Source organism: Bos javanicus, chromosome 8 (assembly GCF_032452875.1).
Source record: "Bos javanicus breed banteng chromosome 8, ARS-OSU_banteng_1.0, whole genome shotgun sequence".
Lineage (NCBI taxonomy): Eukaryota > Metazoa > Chordata > Mammalia > Artiodactyla > Bovidae > Bos > Bos javanicus.
The window spans coordinates 95850351-95872235 of NC_083875.1; the positions used below are offsets into that span (position 1 = coordinate 95850351).

At 36.6% G+C, this 21885-nt stretch overlaps 1 protein-coding gene across 3 annotated transcripts in view; it reads left to right on the forward strand.

The window, feature by feature from the left end:
- Positions 1 to 21885, forward strand: part of SLC44A1 (solute carrier family 44 member 1) — a 232354-nt gene that overhangs the window by 165382 nt on the left and 45087 nt on the right. Inside the window, exons 13-16 of one of the 3 annotated variants that reach the window (XM_061426396.1) lie at positions 421 to 558; positions 8309 to 8545; positions 10393 to 10473; positions 13848 to 16210. In XM_061426396.1, coding sequence (XP_061282380.1) covers positions 421 to 558; positions 8309 to 8545; positions 10393 to 10473; positions 13848 to 13871 — 480 coding nt within the window. In that variant the 3' untranslated portion in view covers positions 13872 to 16210. The other 2 variants (XM_061426397.1, XM_061426395.1) reach the window with 2 other exon arrangements.

Here is a 21885-nt window from a genome sequence, read left to right on the forward strand (position 1 = left end):
CAGCACAGCAATCTGGTGCCTTTATATGTGCGTGTAGCTTTTAAAGCATCACTGAAATGCCTAGCGATGAACCCAAAGTATCTTGGAAAGGTTAAATTATGGTTTGATTTACTAAGACGGGGAAGAAGGTAATGAATGTTGGAAAGGTTTATGTGTGTTTTAATAAAAGTCAATGTTTTTAAAGGACCAAAACTAGGCCATCTGAGTTCTCTTTACCATATCAGGTTTTTTGTTTTTTTTTTTTAATGTCTTATATTTCCTTGTGCTTAATCTAAATCTGTACCTCACCAAAGCCATGGGTTTAACTGTGAAATATTTTTGCAAGCTATGCTTTAACTATCCTTGGTTTAAATTGTAAAGATAACATTTACTGGTAAAGATAACATTTACTGATAAAGAATTGTTTTCGTTTTTGTCCAGAATGCATACACAGCCACAGCTATCAACAGCACCAATTTCTGCACCTCAGCGAAGGATGCCTTTGTCATTCTCGTGGAGAATGCTTTGCGAGTAGCTGCCATCAACACAGTGGGGGATTTCATGTTATTCCTAGGCAAGGTAATAAAACCAAGTATATTATCTGAGACATATAGTAAATTTTCATATATGCAATAGTTGTTTTTCAATTTAAAACATATATGAAGCCCACCAAAAACGTAAAAGTCACAAAATATAAAGCAAGCACTTACAGAGCCCTCAATATGTATCAGGCATTTTTCTAAGTACTTTACATGTATTGTGCTCATTTAATCCTCATAACAAATTTGTAATGGAAGTTCTATTATTATCTATTAACTTCATGATACAGATGAGGAATCAGAGGCAAACACAGTTAAGTAATTTTCCCGTGATTCTCCTGACATATTTTGAAATAAGAAACAGTCCATGTGGTGGCTAGGACCACTGCACCTGAAGCCTGGCTGCCTAAATGAAAATCCTGGTCTTACTAGCTGTATGACTTAAGGCAGGGTACATAACCACTCTGTGCCTCTCTTTGTCCATCTGTGAAATTGGTGTCACAATAGTGCCAAACCCCTAGAGTTGTGAGGATTAGGCTAATTAATATGTGTAGAGTACCTAAGATAGTGCCTGAGACATTGTAGGTTCTTGATGAATATTAATGGTCATTGTTAACTATATATAAATCCCTTAAAATAGAACTGTTAGGGAATGAGAGTTAACTGTCCTCAAGCATCTTTTTATTCTATGCTATTAAAATCTGAAAAATATTAGATAACATTATAATTGGGGTTCATTGTATCTATATTTCAAACCATAAAATACTCAGAAAATTTAAGATACTACCACTATAACCTAATAACTTATTTTTATATTTACCTCCCATATTTTTCATAGGCTTATATGTCTATAGTATAACAGTCCTACTATACATACCTATTTGTTCCGCTCTTTTCGCTTCATATTCTATTATGTATTTTTTCATTTTGCTTTGATAACCTTAATAATTACTCATTATCATGATGGCCACTGTTCCATCAAATGCTGTTCTTTTACTATTGAGTACTTTTTACTCCAGCCACTGTGCTTTTGAAAGGAAAAGCACATTTTTCCCTTGCAAAGGAAAAGGGAAAACATATTTGATGTTGAAAGGCATTGATTAGCACTATGTAGGTTTTTTAATTTATTTTTTAATTGGAATATAATTGCTTTACAATGTTGTATTGGTTTCTGCTATAAAACAGTCTGAATCAGCTCTAAGTATACATATATCCCCTCCCTCTGGAGCCTCCCTCCCACCCCTAACCCTCATCCCATAGCACTGTGTAGTTTTTAAGTTCTCAGGCAATAGTCATCTAAGAAGAATTATACAACTGTACAGATAGTTATTTTGTTTTGTAATTAAACATATATTATGACTCCTGGATTTTTGTCATGTTTTTACAGTAAGAAACTTTTTATAGTAAGAATGAAATGAGTTAATTCATATTAAGGACTAAATACAGGTCTGACCCTGTTACCAACCATTACTGTTATTTATGTTCTATATGAATAACTCAGGGAGACCCCAGACTTTTGGTTTATTTTTTACATATTTATATTTGAGCCCTAGTACCTAAAAAGCAACTTAAAAACATATATAAATATAAATATACAGAGCAATTAAAAAGTTTTTGAAACTTACTGGGTACCAGGCACTGAGGGCAGTGCTTTATGTTTACATTTGGTCCCCCCCTCCCTCCACCCTCTAAGGAGAGCTACTACTATTATCTTCATTTTACAGCAAAGGAAACCAAAGTTTAGAGAGCTAAGTAGGTTGTCCAAATTTAGAAAACTCAAATGTGGCAGAGCTGGAGTTCAGATTCAGATCTGTCTGACTTCAAAGTTTTTAATCACTGTGAGCTATAATTGCCTTAACTGACAAAAATTTTTTCCCTGAAGCCTTTTGATTCAGTGATTCTGATGATGGTAAACTACTAGAGATAATTCTAAATACAGCATTATTTATAATAGTGATCAAATATAAGCAGTCTACTGCCTAATAATAAAAGTTGGAAGTAATAATCTGCAGACTATTTGCCTATTAAACCTTTTTTTTTTTTTTTTAATTTTTTTGGCCATGCCATGCAATCTTTAAGAGCTAGTTCCCTGGCCAGAGATTGAACCTGTGCCCTCCACAGTGAAAGCACTGTGGTTTTAACCACTGAACCATCAGGGAATTCCCTAATTATGTTTTTTTATTAAGAGTTTATAATATGATTGTGTATAATATGGTAAATGGAAAAGCTGAGTAAAACTACTAGACTATCACAGAACTGTTTAAAAATGTGCATAAGAAAAAAATTAAAATTAATATCTCAAAATGTTAACAATGATTGCTTTCAGGCATTGAAAACATTTGTGATTCTAAACCCTTCTCCCACTTTACCATGGCAAAGTTTCTGTGCATTTTTTTTATAATGGAAAAATATATACATGATAAAATGTAGTGTTTTAAAATTGGCTTTGAGTTTTTCAGCAGCCTATCTTCCAAGAAGACAGGCTTTTTTTCTTAGGTTTTTTTCTTATGTTTCTCATAACCTTTTAGTCATTAAACAAGTATAGAGTACCTACTAGTAATGTGCCAGGGGCTTTTCTGGATACTGGTTATAATACTAGTCAATAAAGTGAATTTAAAATCTGGTAGAAAAGACAGTTTTGTATCCCTTTTTTCATTTCATATTATGAGCATTTCTCATTTTATTAAAAATGTCTTAAATGTGTTTATACAATTGTATCATTTATTTAACAAAGCCTTTGGTTTTTACTATTGAACTTTCCTCAATTTTTTTACTATTATAAAGTGTACTATAGTGAAACTTTTGTATACCAATTCTTGCCCACAGTAATATTTATGTCCTAAGGCCAGAACTGTAGAAGTGGAATTAATGAGTTCAAGTACATAATAGGATTTTTGATATGTATTTCCAAGTTGCTTTCCAGCAAAGTATAATTTTGAGTCATATATCTAATGTTATTTACAAAAAGACCTAAGACCATGAAAGATAAACAGTTTTTAAACTGACAAATCAAAAAAGGAAAAAGATAAGAGAGAAAAAAAAAAACTTCTGGGTTTCTAACTTACTAAAATGAATTTCTTGTTTTCCTTTTTCTTTTTTTGGTTGTTTTCCTTTTTCAAAAATGTACTTCTGATCACAAAATACAATAAATCTTTTTAAAGAGTTTCTTTTGTTACAGTTAATGAAATTAACTGAAATTAGTGAAATTAATAGCTACTAGTATGCAGAAATAGTTTTTGGTCAGATAGTTCAACTAGATAGATCATAATAAACATAAAAGTGTTAGGAACAGATTATTAGTGCATTCAACAACTTGGATGAATCTTGAGGGAATTATGCTGAGTGAAAAATGCCAATCCCAGAAGATTAAGTATTGTATGATTCTATTTATACAACTTTCTTGAAATGACATGATAGAAATGGAGACCATATATGTGGTTGCCAAGTCAGTGATGGGGTTGGGGGGAAGTAGGGAAAGGTATAAAAAATTAAAATGAAGGAGGCTTGTGATGATGGGAATGTTGCTATCTTTATTGTACTGGTGTCAGTATCTAGATTTTGACTTTGTATTCACTACTGTCAATATAATTTTGCAAACTGTTACTACTGAAGGGAACTGGATAAATTACCATTTATCCAGTTTGTTCTGTGTTACTTTTCTACTATTTCACATTAATCCATAATTATTTCAGAATTTAAAATTTAATTTTCAAAACCTTGATTTTAGAAAGAAAACAAAAAATAGTGTCATGGATTTTGTTTCTGTGAAGCCCCAGTGATTTTATGGAATGGTAAATTAGATTTAGAAGAGACCCTAGCTCCTCCAGTTTAGCGGCTTATGACCTATGATTGCTGGCCTATAGGGTCCTCAAAGGTTAAGAATAAAGATGTAGAAGCTATATTTCAACATTTTAAAGTGTAATAGATATTGCATATTTATATTACTTTATGTCTATTTGATAATACTTTTTGTGACACTCCTTATATGTCCTAGTTGACAGTTTAATCTGAGTTCATTCAATTAAAAAATGAAAATATAAATTGTTACTTAAAAGTGCTATTTTATTGGTAAACAAAATCTTTCAAAACATGGGTTTCATGGGAGAAAAGGCATCATAAATCCAGGATTGATGACCAAAAAAAGGGAAGAAACTAAGATTCCCAGCCACTATGTAAAATGCTTTCAGAATGCTTATTTTAACAATTACAGGGCGTATGTCACATTGTATCTCTTTTAAAGATGGATAAATAGGCTCAGAAAAGTTAAATGAACTTGCTTAGTCACAAAACTAAAAACTACTGACTCAGATTCAATCTTACATCTTTCTGACTCCAAAACTAGTATCCTTTCTTCCTGCTTCTCACATTCTACCCTGATTTGCCAATAATTTATCCTTTATTATAAGATTATCTAAACTTTTAAAATTACATATCATATTAAAAATTTTGAGCACACTTCCCCAGTATATTTATTTATTTATGATATATGCATAGCTTTTAATAAAAAATAAATTTTTAGCATATGAGAAATATAAATAGAAGTCCCAAGTGATTCTCTTGAATACTCCCTTGGCTATGTGTACTCCACCACGAAGGACACCCACCAGGTATATAGAGCCGTACTACTTGTAGGCTGTGGACTTTCTAAGACTCACTGAGGGTACTTTTAAAATGAATATTGCTGACTTCATCTTAAATCCAATCAATCAGACTCTCTGGGGGCAAGGCTTAAGAATCTGCATTTTATTCACAAACTCCCTGAGTGATTCCTAGCCCACCTGATAATTTGATAACCACTAATTGAACCGTGAACTTCCTGATGTTCAAGCTGGTTTTAGAAAAGGCAGAGGAACCAGAGATCAAATTGCCAACATCCACTAGATCATAGAAAAAGCAAGAGAGTTCCAGAAAAACATCTATTTCTGCTATATTGACTATGCCAAAGCCTTTGACTGTGTGGATCACAATAAACTGTGGAAAATTCTGAAAGAGATGGGAATACCAGACCACCTGATCTGCCTCTTGAGAAATTTGTATGCAGGTCAGGAAGCAACAGTTAGAACTGGACATGGAACAACAGACTGGTTCCAAATAGGAAAAGGAGTTCGTCAAGGCTGTATATTGTCACCCTGTTTATTTAACTTATATGTAGAGTACATCATGAGAAATGCTGGACTGGAAGAAACACAAGCTGGAATCAAGATTGCCAGGAGAAATACCAATAACCTCAGATATGCAGATGACACCACCCTTATGGCAGAAAGTGAAGAGGAACTCAAAAGCCTCTTGAAGAAAGTGAAAGAGGAGAGTGAAAAAGTTGGCTTAAAGCTCAACATTCAGAAAACGAAGATCATGGCATCCGGTCCCACCACTTCATGGGAACTAGATGGGGAAACAGTGGAAACAGTGTCAGACTTTATTTTTTTGGGCTCCAAAATCACTACAGATGGTGACTGCAGCCATGAAATTAAAAGACGCTTACTCCTTGGAAGGAAAGTTATGACCAACCTAGATAGCATATTCAAAAGCAGAGACATTACTTTGCCAACAAAGGTCCGTCTAGTCAAGGCTATGGTTTTTCCAGTGGTCATGTATGGATGTGAGAGTTGGACTGTGAAGAAGGCTGAGCGCCGAAGAATTGATGCTTTTGAACTTGGAGAAGACTCTTGAGAGTCCCTTGGACTGCAAGGAGATCCAACCAGTCCATTCTGAAGATCAGCCCTGGGATTTCTTTGGAAGGAATGATGCTAAAGCTGAAACTCCAGTACTTTGGCCACCTCATGCGAAGAGTCGACTCTTTGGAAAAGACTCTGATGCTGGAAGGGATTGCGGGCAGGAGGAGAAGGGGACGACAGAGGATGAGATGGCTGGATGGCATCACTGACTCGATGGACATGAGTCTGAGTGAACTCCGGGAGTTGGTGATGGACAGGGAGGCCTGGCGTGCTGCGATTCATGGGGTCGCAAAGAGTTGGACACGACTGAGCGACTGATCTGATCTGATCTGAATTGTATCCTCTGCTTGAAGGGATGCATGATACCCTTTCGTTATACTAGGGAGTAATTCTTACATTTTTTTGACTTTTTAAGCTAAATATCACTGATTTTCATAGTTGTTTCTCATGTGACAGTATTCTACCTCAACAGCTTTTGTCTCAACATCTACTTTGCCTGAACCACATCTTCTGCCTATTATTGACTTTGACATTCAAATGTGGCTTTAACTTTTAGTGTCAAGAGAGAGCATAAAGCAGCTCAGTTCTCCTATAGGGTAGATATAAAAACATTGAAGAAAAGGGTAAGAAATAACTCACTCTAAAATTGAAACAAACAAACAAAAAAAAAACTGAAACCAAAAGAGAGAAAAAAAGGGGGGAGGGGGTACTAATTAGCTGTTTGTGGACATTATCCCAGAAATAACTCATCATGAGAGAAGATTCTTAAATGTATTGCCACAAAAATGATGGGAGGGGAGCAGACCCAGCTTTGCTCCCTAACATCATCTGAGAGAGGGATCAATTTGTAGCTTAACCAGTATATCCTCTGATGCATTATAATTCCTGGTTAAGATAATGATGAATGAGAGATGCTTTTGTGTTGACAAATAGTAGGGGAAAGACAAAAGAATTCCCAGTCTCTTGTCTTCAACCCTGGGCAAGGAAAGGCTGCTGTGGTTCTTGAGGACTCTTTCTTTTTCTTTGTTATTTACAGCTTGATGCTAGGCCAGGTGAAGGGCTGGGCAAGAGTGAGGCTAGGATTCAGTGTACCTATTACTGTGATGTATCAGTATCCAAGTATTTGCTGAATGTTTACCTGGAAAGAGCAATGGGGTTGGCATCACAAGACTATATTTTGAGTGGTATCTGCTCTTTATTTTACTCTGTGGCCTTGGGCGGGTCAGCTAGGCTCTCTACGAATGTTTCCCAACCTATAATACAAGGGTGATAATGTTCACTTTAAGCTATTCATAGGGTTATTGAAAAACTGAAATAAAATATATTAAATGGACCGCAGAAAATTTAAAGTGCTGCATGTGTGGTGATGAAGCATCAGAGTAGGTGGTTCTTGACAGTGAGCAAATGGCTATTTCTTTTATTTTTACAGCATGAATGCGTTTGGCAATCTCTTTCTTCACAAATAGTCCAAATCAACACTTCATAGCAAATCGTATTAAACATACCACATGTTCTATGGGAAATAAAATACAAAGAGAAAGCTCTCAGAGATGTTGGTTGCAGCATAATCTGAAAACAACGTCTCCAAATGTAGGAGAAAGGTTAAATAAATTTTAAACCACCCACAGAATGAAAAGAGTATAGCTGAATATGTACTTAAGAAGCATGTATTATATATAAATATTAATGAGCTTTTAATGATTTGTTTCTATAGCATTTCATATATGTAAAAATGCTTAGAAAAAATACACAGCGATACTCTGCAATGTCAGTAATTTTCTTCTGCATGCTAAGAGTGTGTGTAATTTTTTTTTCTAAGATAGGTATACATTTCTCTTAGAGATTGCCACAGACGCTAAATAAGTGAAGTCTTAGGGAACAAGCATACCACTTGGAAAACTTGCTTATTTTTATTGTCAACATGGATGATGTTTTATGTTACATGATACACATGTATATGCCTATCTATGGATTACAATTTCTAAGTTGAGGGGGCGTGAATTCATACAGCCATCATTTCTAAATAGTAAAGAGGATTGTAAGTCTGCAGATGATGAAGAAATAAAGGTTTTCTGCAGGAGGTTATTCAGTGTGGTCTTTTTTTCTTCGTTTCAGGTGCTGATAGTCTGCAGCACGGGTCTGGCGGGGGTTATGCTGCTCAACTACCAACAGGATTACACAGTATGGGTGCTGCCTCTGATCATCGTCTGCCTCTTTGCTTTCCTAGTCGCCCATTGCTTCCTGTCCATTTATGAAATGGTAGTGGATGTTTTATTCTTGTGTTTTGCCGTTGATACAAAATACAATGATGGGAGCCCAGGCAGAGAATTTTATATGGATAAAGTACTGATGGTAAGTACTTCAAATACCCTCTATTGCTTTGAGGATTAAAAATACTAATATAAATATTGTAAAACATTCTCTATGTTTAATTCCCATTATATGCAACTGAGTAATTAAGAATTAATCTGTAGCACTCATGAATGAGGCTAGTCTTGGGGAAGTCAGGGAAGAAGACCCTTTTGGCAAGAATGAGACCATTTCAATCCGCCTAGCTAGAGCAGTATCCCACTAAGAGTCCTGAGTGCACATTGCTCCCTTCTGCTCTCCTCGTCTCTGCAGTTAGATGAACTTACATAGGCGTTTTTAGCCCTTGAAACTGCAATGTTGGACCGCTCACGTTCTAAGTGCCTTTTCTGAATCAGGATTCAAAGACAAAAAGTTTTATTTCCCGGGTTGTAGTGCCTACCTGTATTTCTCCATCCACCACTTTTCTAAATATTATTGCTGTCAACCTGTTAAAACTCTTTATCCTAGGTATGCCAACCCAAATTGAAGATGTTTTGTAATGAATACAGATTATCAGACCCATGACTGGTAGATTGTATTGTTTTCCGTTAGTCAAGATCCAAACCTTTACAAAGATAACATAGTCTTTATAGTTACATAGCCTCTACAGCTTCCCTATATTAGAACCTCAGTTAAACGTTTTAAAAAAATTTGGAAACCATATTAAAATGATTTAAATACTAGGATCTATGTTAAATGCTACCAAATTAAAGATATTGTTAATGATACTTTGCTATTAATCTGTGAAATATTCCTATCTCAAGAATGAATAGTATTGAAGATTAAACATTAGACATTGAAATAACAAAACATCTTCCAGTAATATGGTTTACCCAGTTAAATCTAAAATAAATGTATTAATAAATAAGCTAGATTTTTTTTCAATTTCAAAAATTCTAAATGATTCAACTGACCTATTTGGTACTCATTATCTCTGTTACTAAGAACATCACCAGCTACATTTTGGGCATTTTTATAATCTCAATTATAATCCTAACTGATTATTCTCATCATTGAACTTGACTTAAGAGCACTGCATCTCTCTTGTGATTAAGGCATTTAGAAGGAGGGGTTTGTTTTGTTCTTTAAGCCACTGATGAAAAATGGAGTAAAAAATACAGTTTTTCTCATTTTAGTTTTGTCTATAAGAATGATGAGGATATTGAATGAGGAAGTACTCCATAAACTTTGACAGGATAGAAATGTTTCCTTTGGGGCATAATCCCATTTTAACTGCTTCTGACCAGCTGTTTCTGGTTGTTACTCCCTGTCTTCCTACTTTATAGAATAATTTCAAAGCCATATATAGACAATTTTTTTTAAGTAGCTTATTTCAGTTCAGTTCAGTTCAGTCGCTCAGTCGTGTCTGACTCTTTGTGACCTTTATGCCTTGGTAAAAATAGTATACTAAGTAGTGTGAATGCTTTCTTTTACCTCCTAGGGTTATTTTAAAGAGGGGGCTTAATGGAATAAAATGTTCTTGTTTCATTTATTTAGCCTTGATATGGAAAAAAGTAAAATAAGAAAACAAAATTCTAAGGGTGAGAAAATAGTCTTTTCTAAAAAACAAGAGTTATTTTCTCTTCCAGATAACTAAACATCTCTTTGACTCTAAGTAAGATTGTCACGAGGAATGGTGGGAAAAAAGATTTTATATCAACAGCTTGCAGTCCGTACCCTCAAACTGAGCCATTCTTGTGTATGGTACCAAACATTATTTATTGCTGGTTTTTTTTAGGCCATCCGTTTACCATTACTGAGTCAAACATGTCAATATTCTTTAGAAATCATCTACTGTCTAAAGTCTGAAAGGACCTAAGAATTTATGTAATCTGGTTCCTGTTTTTCAGGAGTTTGTGGAAAACAGTAGGAAAGCAATGAAGGAAGCTGGTAAGGGAGGCGTTGCTGATGCCAGAGAGCTAAAACCGATGGTAGGTGGTGACGAGGGGGCAGCTGCCCTCCAGGAGTTTCACTTTCTCTTCCTCTCTCTCTCTCTCTTCACTGACTGCGCTTGTTCAGGAGAAGCTGTTGTGATCTGTATCACGCAGGACATGCTGCTCTTTCTGTTTGTGTGTTTACCCATCACTTGGATGGCGGAATTCTTGTCTCAGCTGAGGCCGCCCTCTGTAAAAGTAAGCTGAAAGGAACAGTGTTCATGGCGGGGGTTGGGGATCTCTTTGTCCCTGAGGTGAACTTGGCAGTTTCCATTTTTTTTTGTTTTTAGCTATCAGAGTTTAGTTTTCATGGGACTGAACATTTGGTTGTGCACTTGAACTGACAGTTTAATACTTATCATTTTAGAAGTGGTGATAGCAATTCCTTTCAACTTGCTGAAATTCATATTTCTCCTCTTTTTAATATTGGTTTATGTTGCTGTCTTCTCCCCTTTGCTGACTTTTTCTTCTGTTGCCTGGACTGTACTTTCTTTGTTTCTTAAGCGATTTTTCAGTAGCAAACAAGGCTATTTCCATCCACACCCACATTCCTCTCAGTAAGACAATCTGGTCTTCTCCAGCCTCAGCTTAATTGTGAGAAAGATAAATTATCTCTGGTCAGTGATATATATAACCACTCTCTTTTCATTTGAAAAAAACAACTTTAAGTTAACCAGTGAAAGAGAATCCTGAGTAGCTTTTCCAACACATATTCTTACGGCTGCATAATGACAGATGTCTTTAGCTATATTGGTCTAATTACTGCTTGTATTACAAATGTATTCTTCTTAAATAGCATGTTTATTTCAAAATATTATATAATTGCATACATCCTTAAAACAGTTAATTTAAAATAACATGCCTTCCAATTGCATATAATGTCCCAAGAAAGGTAAGGTAAGGATTCTTTTGTCTTTCTTCTTTATACGTTAATAAATGGTTTGAATTATAAGTCTCTAATTTAAGAAATAGATAGTTTAAAACAAGTCCATTTACGTATGTAGGAATAGAGGAGATGGGTTCATGGCAGAGGTACATGTTTATACAAAATAATTGCATAGTCAACCTGCATTAAAACCTCACAGAATGTTTAGACATAAACTCTTCTCTATAACCCCATCTGTTGCCTGTTTCGGTGTTGCTCTTAATAGCATTGATGATGGTAAAATCAAAACTTCAACACTTATAGTCCCAAGGTACAGGTTGCTCTAATCATAATTAAAAAGATCTAGAATGGCCATATAAACTCTTAGTTTTAAGTGTGCATCAGCCAGAACTAGATGAACAGGGAAGGGACGCTAATCACCAGTTTCTCCTGTGAGAAACCTCACCTTCCTACCCTTTCTTTCTGCATCCCCTTTATTCACATAGCCTGAGGGGGTTGAAGTGAAAATGCTGCCAACTCCAAGGTGGTCTGGAAAAAAGAGGAAGGCTTCCTTCTTGCCACTGCTTGGTTGTCCTAATTGTTCAGAAAATAAGGTTTCAAACCTTAAACTTTTAAAAGACACATACCGTCTTAAAATGTAAACTCTCCCCTCTTTTCTCTCTTATCAGCAGTTGAAGCTTACATTAAATCATTCTTCAGTGATAAGTGTTTAAAGAAAGGGAGAAATAATTAGAAGTTTAGCACTAGCTACTCTGACCATGAGCTAGCAGGTATTTCTGTATTATTCTTGGGGGAAAGATAGCTGACTTGTGGCATACCAGAATGCAAATGTATCTTCTCTTACCTAGACCCCTCATTCATAGGCATTAGTACTAGGAGAACTGCCTACATTATGTGGCATTCTACTAGAAGCCAAAAATGTAGAAAGGGTTTTTTCCCCTTAATATTAGTTTCAGTTTTGAATTAATATCCCTTAATTCAGAAACTGCATTAAACTCTTCATTCTGCTTTTATTTTATGTTGTTCACTGGTTCGTTGCTTGCAGATTAATGAAAAAGCCCTCTGCTATGTATCCAAATACATCTTTTATGTGCCTTGTTTTTCTGGTGCTTTGTACACTGTAGCATTTGATCTGTAAGAATGATATTTTAAGTGGTTCAAAAAGTCCCTGTGAGAGAAGTGTGAATTGTTGTTCACAGCATAGTTAAATCTTTTAACTTTTAAATCTTTCATCAGCACCTCTACTTCTTCTCTTCTTTTGTAGTATGCATGATAAGAGTTGACCCCAACTACCATCAGCATCTTGTGTATGTCCCTAAAGAATTATCTGAGAAATTCCCTCCTATAGTTTTGGGCTTGGTTGAATTTAGGATTGCTTGTTTGTATTTGCTTGGTTTAATTCACATGTTGTTCCCTTAGATGAAAGTTCTGTTAACAGACCATCATTTGTAGAAACACTGCTGTTCAAGTTCACTGTCTTTCTCTTTAATGCAATAGTTTAATATAAGAGGGTTTTTTAGTCTATAAAATAATATGCAGAAATCTAAGATTTAAATATTTACTTTTGAACTAAATATCAGTTCAGTTCAGTTCAGTCGCTCAGTCGTGTCCGAATCTTTGCAACCCCGTGAATCGCAGCATGCCAGGCCTCCCTCTCCATCACCAACTCCCGGAGTTCACTCAAACTCATGTCCATCGAGTCCGTGATGCCATCCAGCCATCTCATCCTCTGTTGTCCCCTTCTCCTCTTGCCCCCAATCCCTCCCAGCATCAGGGTCTTTTCCAATGAGTCAACTCTTCGCATGAGGTGGCCAAAGTATTGGAGTTTCAGCGTTAGCATCAGTCCTTCCAATGAACACCCAGGACTGATCTCCTTTAGGATGGACTGGGTGGACCTCCTTCCAGTCCAAGGGACTGTCAAGAGTCTTCTCCAACACCACAATTCAAAAGCATCAATTCTTCAGCACTCAGCTTTCTTCACAGTCCAACTGTCACATCCATACATGACCACTGGAAAAACCATAGCCTTGACTAGACAGACCTTTACTTCCAATTTACCTCTTAGACTTGAGAGAGAGCCTCACTAGTTAAGGAAACGTTGAAGGTTTGTAAGGTCTTTCTATAAATCTTTGAAAATTATTTTAGAAAAATTTACCAAATATGATGAGGTTTAAGAAAAAGATATTCTGGCCTTCTGCTTTTTGTCATACAGGAGAAACTTATAGAGAAAATGGAGAGAAAAACCTGGGCACTAGAGCAGTGTAAACTAGAGATGAATTCTCTGCCTATCTTAAAGATGACCCAGAGGGAAATGTGAATTACAATAGGAATTTCAGCCCTTGGAATTTAGGTTCAAGGGAGAAGGATTCTCAATCCATTTTGCTTTATTGCCATTTGTGACCATCTGTGTATTTGTAACATCATTCATGATCTCCTTTTAATGATAACTGTCTAAGATTATACTCTGTATGACTTTGTTTTCTAGGCTTCGGGAGCAAGTTCTGCTTGAACCTAGCTGATCGTTATGGAACCCATTGACATTCCAAAACAATATATACACATAACTATGTATTTGTGTGTGTGGGTGTGTGTATATATGTATATGTATGTGTGTATATATATGTATACGTATATACACACACACACATAATCAGCCAAAATCAGAGAAAAGGAACAGGGATTTAATACCTTTTTTATGCTTATTTTTGTCAAACATGTACTCCTTTCATACGGGTGGCTTTTACAAGGCAACTGCCATCATTTAATGTTTTCAATTGTAATTGTCTTAATGGAAATGTTAAGATTCATATCTGATTAACATTTTTAATAACTTAGAGGAGATTTTAACTTTAATTATTTAAATTAGGTAAAATTATTGTACTGAATCCTCTGTCTAAAGTTTATTCAGGGGTGATTTCCCTGTTGTGTGCATAAAATCAAGACCTTATTTTACTGATGCATAAGTCCTAGTGGGACGAGACTAGGCATATGCTTTCAGGTTAATAAGGACTTCCTCCAATCAGTTTTCCCCAATCAAAGAAGCCATGTCATTTTCCTTTTAGAAACATACAAGTGGACCCAATTTGGGAATTTTCATAATAGCTCATGCATTTGTCAGCCAACATTAAAAAGTAACCAACTCCTCAGGTATTTGTAGTTTACCCTAATGCTTCTATAAAGAGAGTAGGTAAAAAAGAAAAGGGTAGATAATCTTTCTTATGCAAACTTTCTTCTTACATTTTGTCTTTCTTTCTTTTGATGTTAGTAGCATCCTTCACACATTCGTGTGCCTGATTTGAAAGGAAGCTGGGGCACCCAGCAAGTTTAGCCTTTAAGTTTCTGTGTATCGGTTTGCAGAGTAAATAATGCTGGGAGGAATAAAAAAGGGAGAGACACATGGAACACAACGCATTGAAAATTCCGGTGCTTGGGCTTCTGCTTCAGAGGAACCCTAGTGGCTTAGAGCTAAACGGCCATTTTATTCAAATGCTTGCTGTAAAATCTTAAAAACATACTGGCAGGTGCTCCTCTTCTTGGCAATTCATTAAGTATCCAGAATTCTACAATGTTTAACTGAAGAATTGGTTAACGTTTTGATCCTCAAGTGTTGAACGTTCTTTGTGTTTGGGGATGGGTTTTGGGTTTTGGGGGGTTTTTTAATTCCTGAAGCTTACCAGATATGAATGGCTAATATTCCATTGTTCTGCTTATTGTAATGGTGAATGCTTTAAGAAAAAAAAGTGTAATTTGCTAAGAATAATTCATGATCTGTTTATGCGATAACTCCTTTTTGTTACAATTTTTTTAAAAAAAGCTATTTTTGTTAATGTAAAGTAAATATTTCAGAGCAGATTTTTTAAACTTATTGCACTAAATACAGGCTCTGTACAAAATAAAAAAAGAAAAGCCTCAGCATTTTATCATTCCATGGAAGGAGAATCTTTTGAAAGAAAGCATTGCCTCCTACCAGAATTAGAAAATGAATTAGCCCGGTATTATGGAAATACATACAATTAATGTCACTAGGGCTTAATAAGCAGCTGTTTGCTAATGTGCTTCCTTTCAAAGGGTTGGACCTTTAAATTGCTGCAAAAGGTAAATTGTACTTTTTTTTTAAGTATCCGTGTTCTTTAGCTAGGCTAAAATTTGCTAAATGCCTTGGTTTCTTTTCAAAGCTCATGTAATATTTCTGATTTTTCAGAATATTTGCAATAAGAGTCTGGAATTAAAAAAAAAAAAAGGAAACAAGAGCTCATGTCTTGGCAAGATCACGGAAAAGAAAATTATGAGAGTAGCTAATTTGAAACAATAATTCTCCAGAATTTAACATCTAACATCTGATGTCACTAAATGGTATCATTGTGCTCTTTTATATCATTTGAAATGGAATAAATATAATCATGTAACTAATCATCCAAATAGGTGAGAGAGCAAATCATGTAAGAAAATTTAGCATACCTTCTGTTTCATAGCCACACAGATTATGGACATTAAGAAACATTGGGAACTAAATTTAGGATTGGCAAAAGTCTAGAAGATGGGTATCAAAACAGAAGACATTCCAGACGCTAGTTATTTTAGGAGGTGTCCCTCCAAAGTGACCTGCTGGAAGTCTTGCATTTGGAAATTAGGTTCTGCTCACTTGGACATCCCAGCACCATGGACTCTTGCTGCTCCCTGTTCCGTATGCTCGCAATCTCAGCTATTTGGAAGCCACCAGGAATGCTTTCTAATTATCATTTGCAACTAGAACTGTAATCAGAAAGAAATTTTGTATTTTTGTATAACTGGATTGTGTGCCATTTTATATAACAGGTCCTGTTTTACAAATAAATTTTGTTCTACTAACATTGTGTTTAGAAATTATGATCTATGTGTAACCATGTCATTTGTGTTCCAGATTAATTGCCAGCCTGTTTCCCCTGCAGTCAATGTGTGTGCCATCCAGGTAGATATATGCAGATGTGCATATATTATTATGCACAGGCATAATATTACACGGGCACACACAGAGAGATATTTGATTTATAGAATATCACTCTCTCGTGAGCTTCATTCCTTGAGGCATTTTAGAAAGACTCACAGAGGCTTTTTAGCAACATTTGAATGTTTTGAGGTTATGTTTGGATAGTCCTGCTGCCGCTTTCATTCATCATGAGTCATTCCTCAGCTGGCTCTGGGCTGCCTCACTGCTATTTGCTCCCTGCCTCCCTCTCTGCCCAAGTGAGAAGAATAGAGGAAGAACAAAAATTATCTGTGAAATGTGGTTACCTGAATACTGTTATAAACCACTGACTCTGTGTTGTGGTTTTTGTCTTTTTCTGTGGTAAAGCTTCAAAAGCATGTTCAGGACACCTATTTCCAGAGTTGTAGTGAGCGTCCTGTCTCGTCAAGGGTAATCACAGTGAGAAGAGAATCATACTTGTTGCTGCCATGGGAAAATTCAGGCTCTGGTGCCTGATTTAGACTTTCTGGGCTCCTGCCTGAAGATTAAGCTCTGCTGTATATGATAGGGAAGGGAAAAGGTTATATTTCAGTATAAATCCGAGAGACCCATCTTCTATGGGAGGCTTACCAGTACATTAGGTAAACATTAGGAATTTAGCTAGAGCACTGACATTGTATAATCCTTGCAAGGATGAGCACAGGTCAAAGCAGGTTGTTCCTTTAAACCATTTAATGCAGTGTTTAATGTTTAAGGATTAGAGCTTTTATCCTATCCTATTGCATAATTAAGTCCTAAGTTACTGCAGTTTAAGTAGCTTAACTTAAACTTAAAGTATGTTTGTCCCTCAACTTTTTCCATTATGGTTGAGGAGGGGGCACTCACTGAGTCTATTTAAAAGTTATGTGGCAAATAAGTTTTCCCTTTGTACAGATGCTTTCTCTTATTTTTTTCTTTTTTCAGCGAAAGGCATTAAACTGCCAGTTCCCAATACCACTGATCTTGGTCTGCGAAGGGCTCTGTTATCTTCCAGGGCAGTTTCAGGATTTCACCCCACTAGAGGGTAGTGAGGAGATGACTCCTTCTTGTATTGTGGTCCTAAAACGCTTGAAACCAGAGTAAGGCTCCTCCCACCCTCTCCCTTACTACAGGCACCAAATATTCATGAGGCCGTATTAATGCCCCTAAGGCCCAGACCGTTTCCACCAAGCACCACTACTAGCTAATAAAGACCACTGAAAAGCCTTCAGTGTAGAATTCTGGGGTCATTCCCAAACCTAGAGCTGATGGTTATGGTGACCTGCATGTTTTATTTTATTTTTGATCAGTAACCTCACTTGAATTTTTGGAGTTTCCAATAGCCTTAACATAACCTCTGAAATGTTTCCTTCAGAAAGGTCTTTATAAGTTTTCACCTTTCAGTAAGTTTTCTACTGCTTTTTTTCTTCTTTTTTTACTGTTACTTAAAAAAATAAAAATGAAATCCCCAGAGTGTGAAGACTTATCAGTGTACCTGCCACAGTTAATTTCTGTATTCTCTTCATATATTCCATCGGACAAATGAAAAGTGCACTATAATGGCTTGCCTAGAGTTGTTAAGATGTGGTCTGTGGATATATATTAGAAAATTGTGAGTTCATAAGCAAATGCATAAAGCAGAGCTTTGTGTATTATATATTCACAATGTAGAATGCCTTTTGCTTTAAATGCATATTCATGTATCTTTCTGTACTAAGGAATACATGATGGCCCATTTGAAAAGTAGTCTTTCTTCATAGACAGTGGCTGCTTTTAGAATTAGCTCATCTTTTTCATGGCACACAGCCCAAATTGTGAAAAAGCAGAATGCTTGAATGTGCCAAGAAAAAATATAAAGCTGGCAAACTTAGAAAACAAAATAAAAAGCATGTTGTATACACTTAAAAATTTTAAATAGCGTGTTTTCCCCCTTCATGTTTCATAAATTTGAGTCAAATTCTTATTCTCCCAAGTTTTAATTAAGAGGGAAATTTTAATCCAATATTTAAATCTTTGAAGATATCTTTCTTATAAAAAACTTCAATACAAAGTTTTTAAACTTGAGAATTTCTGTGGAAAACCTTTTCTATGGAAATACTGCAGTACCCTCTCTTCCTCCCCATATCCTTTTTATATGTGTAAAAAAAGACAAATTGTGCTTCCATTTCAATATCACAGGAACAGTTATCACTTTTCTAAATTAGATAAGAAGGATTTAAGTTTGGTATTTTCTAAAGGAATTCATTAGTAAATTTGTTAAAAAAAGATATGCAGTTGTTAGGGACCCAAATATTAGGCTATTTTATTCAGTTTTGATACTCAGTTTTACAGCATGAATGATTTCCTGAGAAATAACACTGTAGACCAGGGAATTCAGAATAGTAAAGCATTCAAGTAACTCATAGTCTAGTCAAGATCTAGCTGAACATCAAAGAGTTGTAATTTCCAAATGTTTCAGAAATCTCTCACTTTTATTTGCCAAGACATGAATTTAATATTTGATATTCAAAAGCAAGGGGCTTCCCAGGTGGCACTAGAGGTAAGGAACCCGCCTGCCAATACAGGTAGACATGAGAGACACGAGTTTGATCCCTGCATTGGGAAGATCCCCTGGAGGAGGGCACGGCAACCCACTCCAGTTATTCTTGCCTGCAGAATCCCATGGACAGAGGAGCTTGGTGGGCTATGGTCCATAGGGTCGCAAAGAGTCACACACGACTGAAGTGACTTGGCACGCACGCACTCAAAAGCAGGTTTGTAATCTTTTGCAGGGACCAAGGGGCCCTTTGAGAAGCTTATGGAAGGAATGAACTATCTTTCTCTCAAAGTCTCATAGCCTACCTATGAATATTGGTACTTACCAATTTCAGACATGGAATCATCCTTTTTTTAATTGAAGTATAGTTGATTTACAATGTTGTGTTAATTTCTGCTATACAATAAAGGGATTCAGATAGAAATATTTTTAAAAATTATTTTCCATTATGGTTTATCATAGGATACTGAATATAGTTCTCTGATACAGTAGGACCTTGTTGTCTGGACTCATTTTTTTTTTATAGCTTGAAAACTTTAATTTAGTACCAGCTTTGAAAGTAAAAATCACACCAATGTGAATGAAAAACAGGACGATCAACACTGAATTTCCAAGATTTCCTTCTTTGAATGTGTAAGGATGTCTGTGTCCTGGGATGAATTTTTGGCAAGGTACCAAATTATTTACAATGGACAAGAAAATCCAAAAGGAAATAAATAGGGAATCTCTATAATTATCCATCTACCAAAACACTAGATTCTTTAACATTGTCGCTCAGATGTGACATTTATGGCATAGTGTTAACAGTAGATCTCTGTCTAAAAATAGATCTCAGTCAACATGACTGAGAACATTTGAAGACGATAAATTAGCAACCTCACTGTAGTTCATAGCTGACAACAATTTTTAGTGGCAGATGCTGAGGGGAGAAATTCAGAGGTTGCTTTTCTCCAAGCATTAAATCGGGGGGCAGGGGGAGGTGTTTCCTCCCATTTTGAGTGGTTTTCAGTCACCACTAGAGCCACCTTGAACCACTGCCAATGGGACTGTGCTTCTACTGCCCACATTCACTTCACCTTCCTTCTTTAGAATTTCTTCACATTTACCCCCTTGGGCTACCCTGATAGCTCAGTTGGTAAGGAATCTGCCTGCAATGCAGGAGATCCCGATTTGATTCCTGGATCAGGAGGATCCCCTGGAAAAGGGATATAGGCTACCCACTCCAGTATTCTTAGGCTTCCCTTGTGGTTCAGCTGGTAAAGAATCCACCTGCAATGAGGGAGACCTGGGATTGATCCCTGGGTTGGGAAGATCCCCTAGAGAAGGAAAGGCTACCCACTCCAGTATACTAGCCTCGAGAATTCCACGGACTGAATAGTCCATGGGGTCACAAAGAGTTGGACATGACTGAGCAACTTCCACTTCACCCCCTTACTATTAAGAGTGCTGGAGGGTCCTCTGGGCCCTTGAAAAAGCAGGAAGACATCCTTAAAAGAGTCTGAAGTTATTCTAAGATTTGATTCCCGTGGTCATGACTTACAGTCAGACATCAAATATTACCTGTGTTTTCAAGCTGAAGATAGCAATGGAAATGTCACAACTGACTGGTGAAGAAAATAGAAATCAGGGACTTTGCCAATTGCCCAGTGGTTAAGACTCTGCATTTCCAGTGCAAGGGCCCTGGGTCTGATCCCTGGTTGGGGATCTAAGGTCCCACTTGCCTGGGGTGCAGCCAAAAGCTAAAAAAGAAGTCAGCTCCCTTTCCCACCCCATACCCCTAGAAGAGTTCTACTGAAACTTCCACAATAGTGAAGAGAGAGACCACAGATGGAAGTTCCCATATTGGGTGGAACGCCTTTTTGTCATACAAGTGTGTGACCTAAAGGGGGAATGTCCTGATATTCACCTAGGAATCTGATCCACCCATCTCATCAACTCAGAAATTGGAGTTAGTTATTTTTTGAGGAAGATGTGTTAAACCATCCTATGTGATTAAGCATTGAGAAGACTTGAGGAAAATGAATGGGCACAGGACTGGAGTGAACTTCCTACCAGGATCCTGCAGACCATTCTACCTGCCACTAGAAAATGTGAGCACTTCCATCATTTACCATGCTGATCATTAGGCCAGAATTTTTTTCAAAAATTGTTTGAAGTAGTTTAGAGGAATGAAACAATGCTAGGACAGCTTTGGAACTGATGATTGAAGACAGAGACTGCTGAGTACATTTTCCCCATCCTCTGGGTTCTACTAGTTGTTCTCAGAGCTTTCTGGCCCTCTTGTTTTGGCTAATTTTGATTTTCAAAGACATCAGAGGGAGAAAGTTACCTTTCTTCCATTATGTCGCATTAGTACTACTAGACTATGATGTTTGTTGAGGTTTTCTTGATTTCTTCCATCCTATAAAAGAAGCTGGGAGCCCATAATGAAGTTTCAGTTATATTGTCTCAGAATATCCTTGATCACTGAGTGCATGTCTGGTAGATCTTATACCCGATGAAATTAATTCAGTGGGCTGTTGGCTGGTTTGGTTTGTACAACTAACAAAAGAGAGGGGAGAAAAGTGTGGAGGCCACCTAACAATGACAGGGGCTCTGGGAAAACAACCAAAGACAAAAGCATATCTTCTGAAGACCAGAGGTCCAGCAAAGAACTTTGTAGCACAGCCTTCCTGAACTCCTGAGTTAGAACAGTCTCCTAGAATAAAGCAGCAGAGTTTGAAAGATCAGTCAGTGCAGGGGACCTACTCTGAGCCTCACGTCCACTGTCAGATCCTGTCCAGTGTATGGGGTGATTTGAGCAAAACAGGCCCATCGGTGTGATTCAGTGTCTCACTGCTTTGTGATCCACCGTGAGAAGTATGCTGTGGTGCCACATATTTCTCAATCTGATGCCTTTTTTGTCTTTGGTTTTGTTTTGCCATTTGCATTCCTATTTCATAGTGTCACGATGAATTTTTGTATCACGTTTGGTCTTTGTCCACTACAAACTGTAGGATCACAGTTAAGCCTTCCGTGAATTCC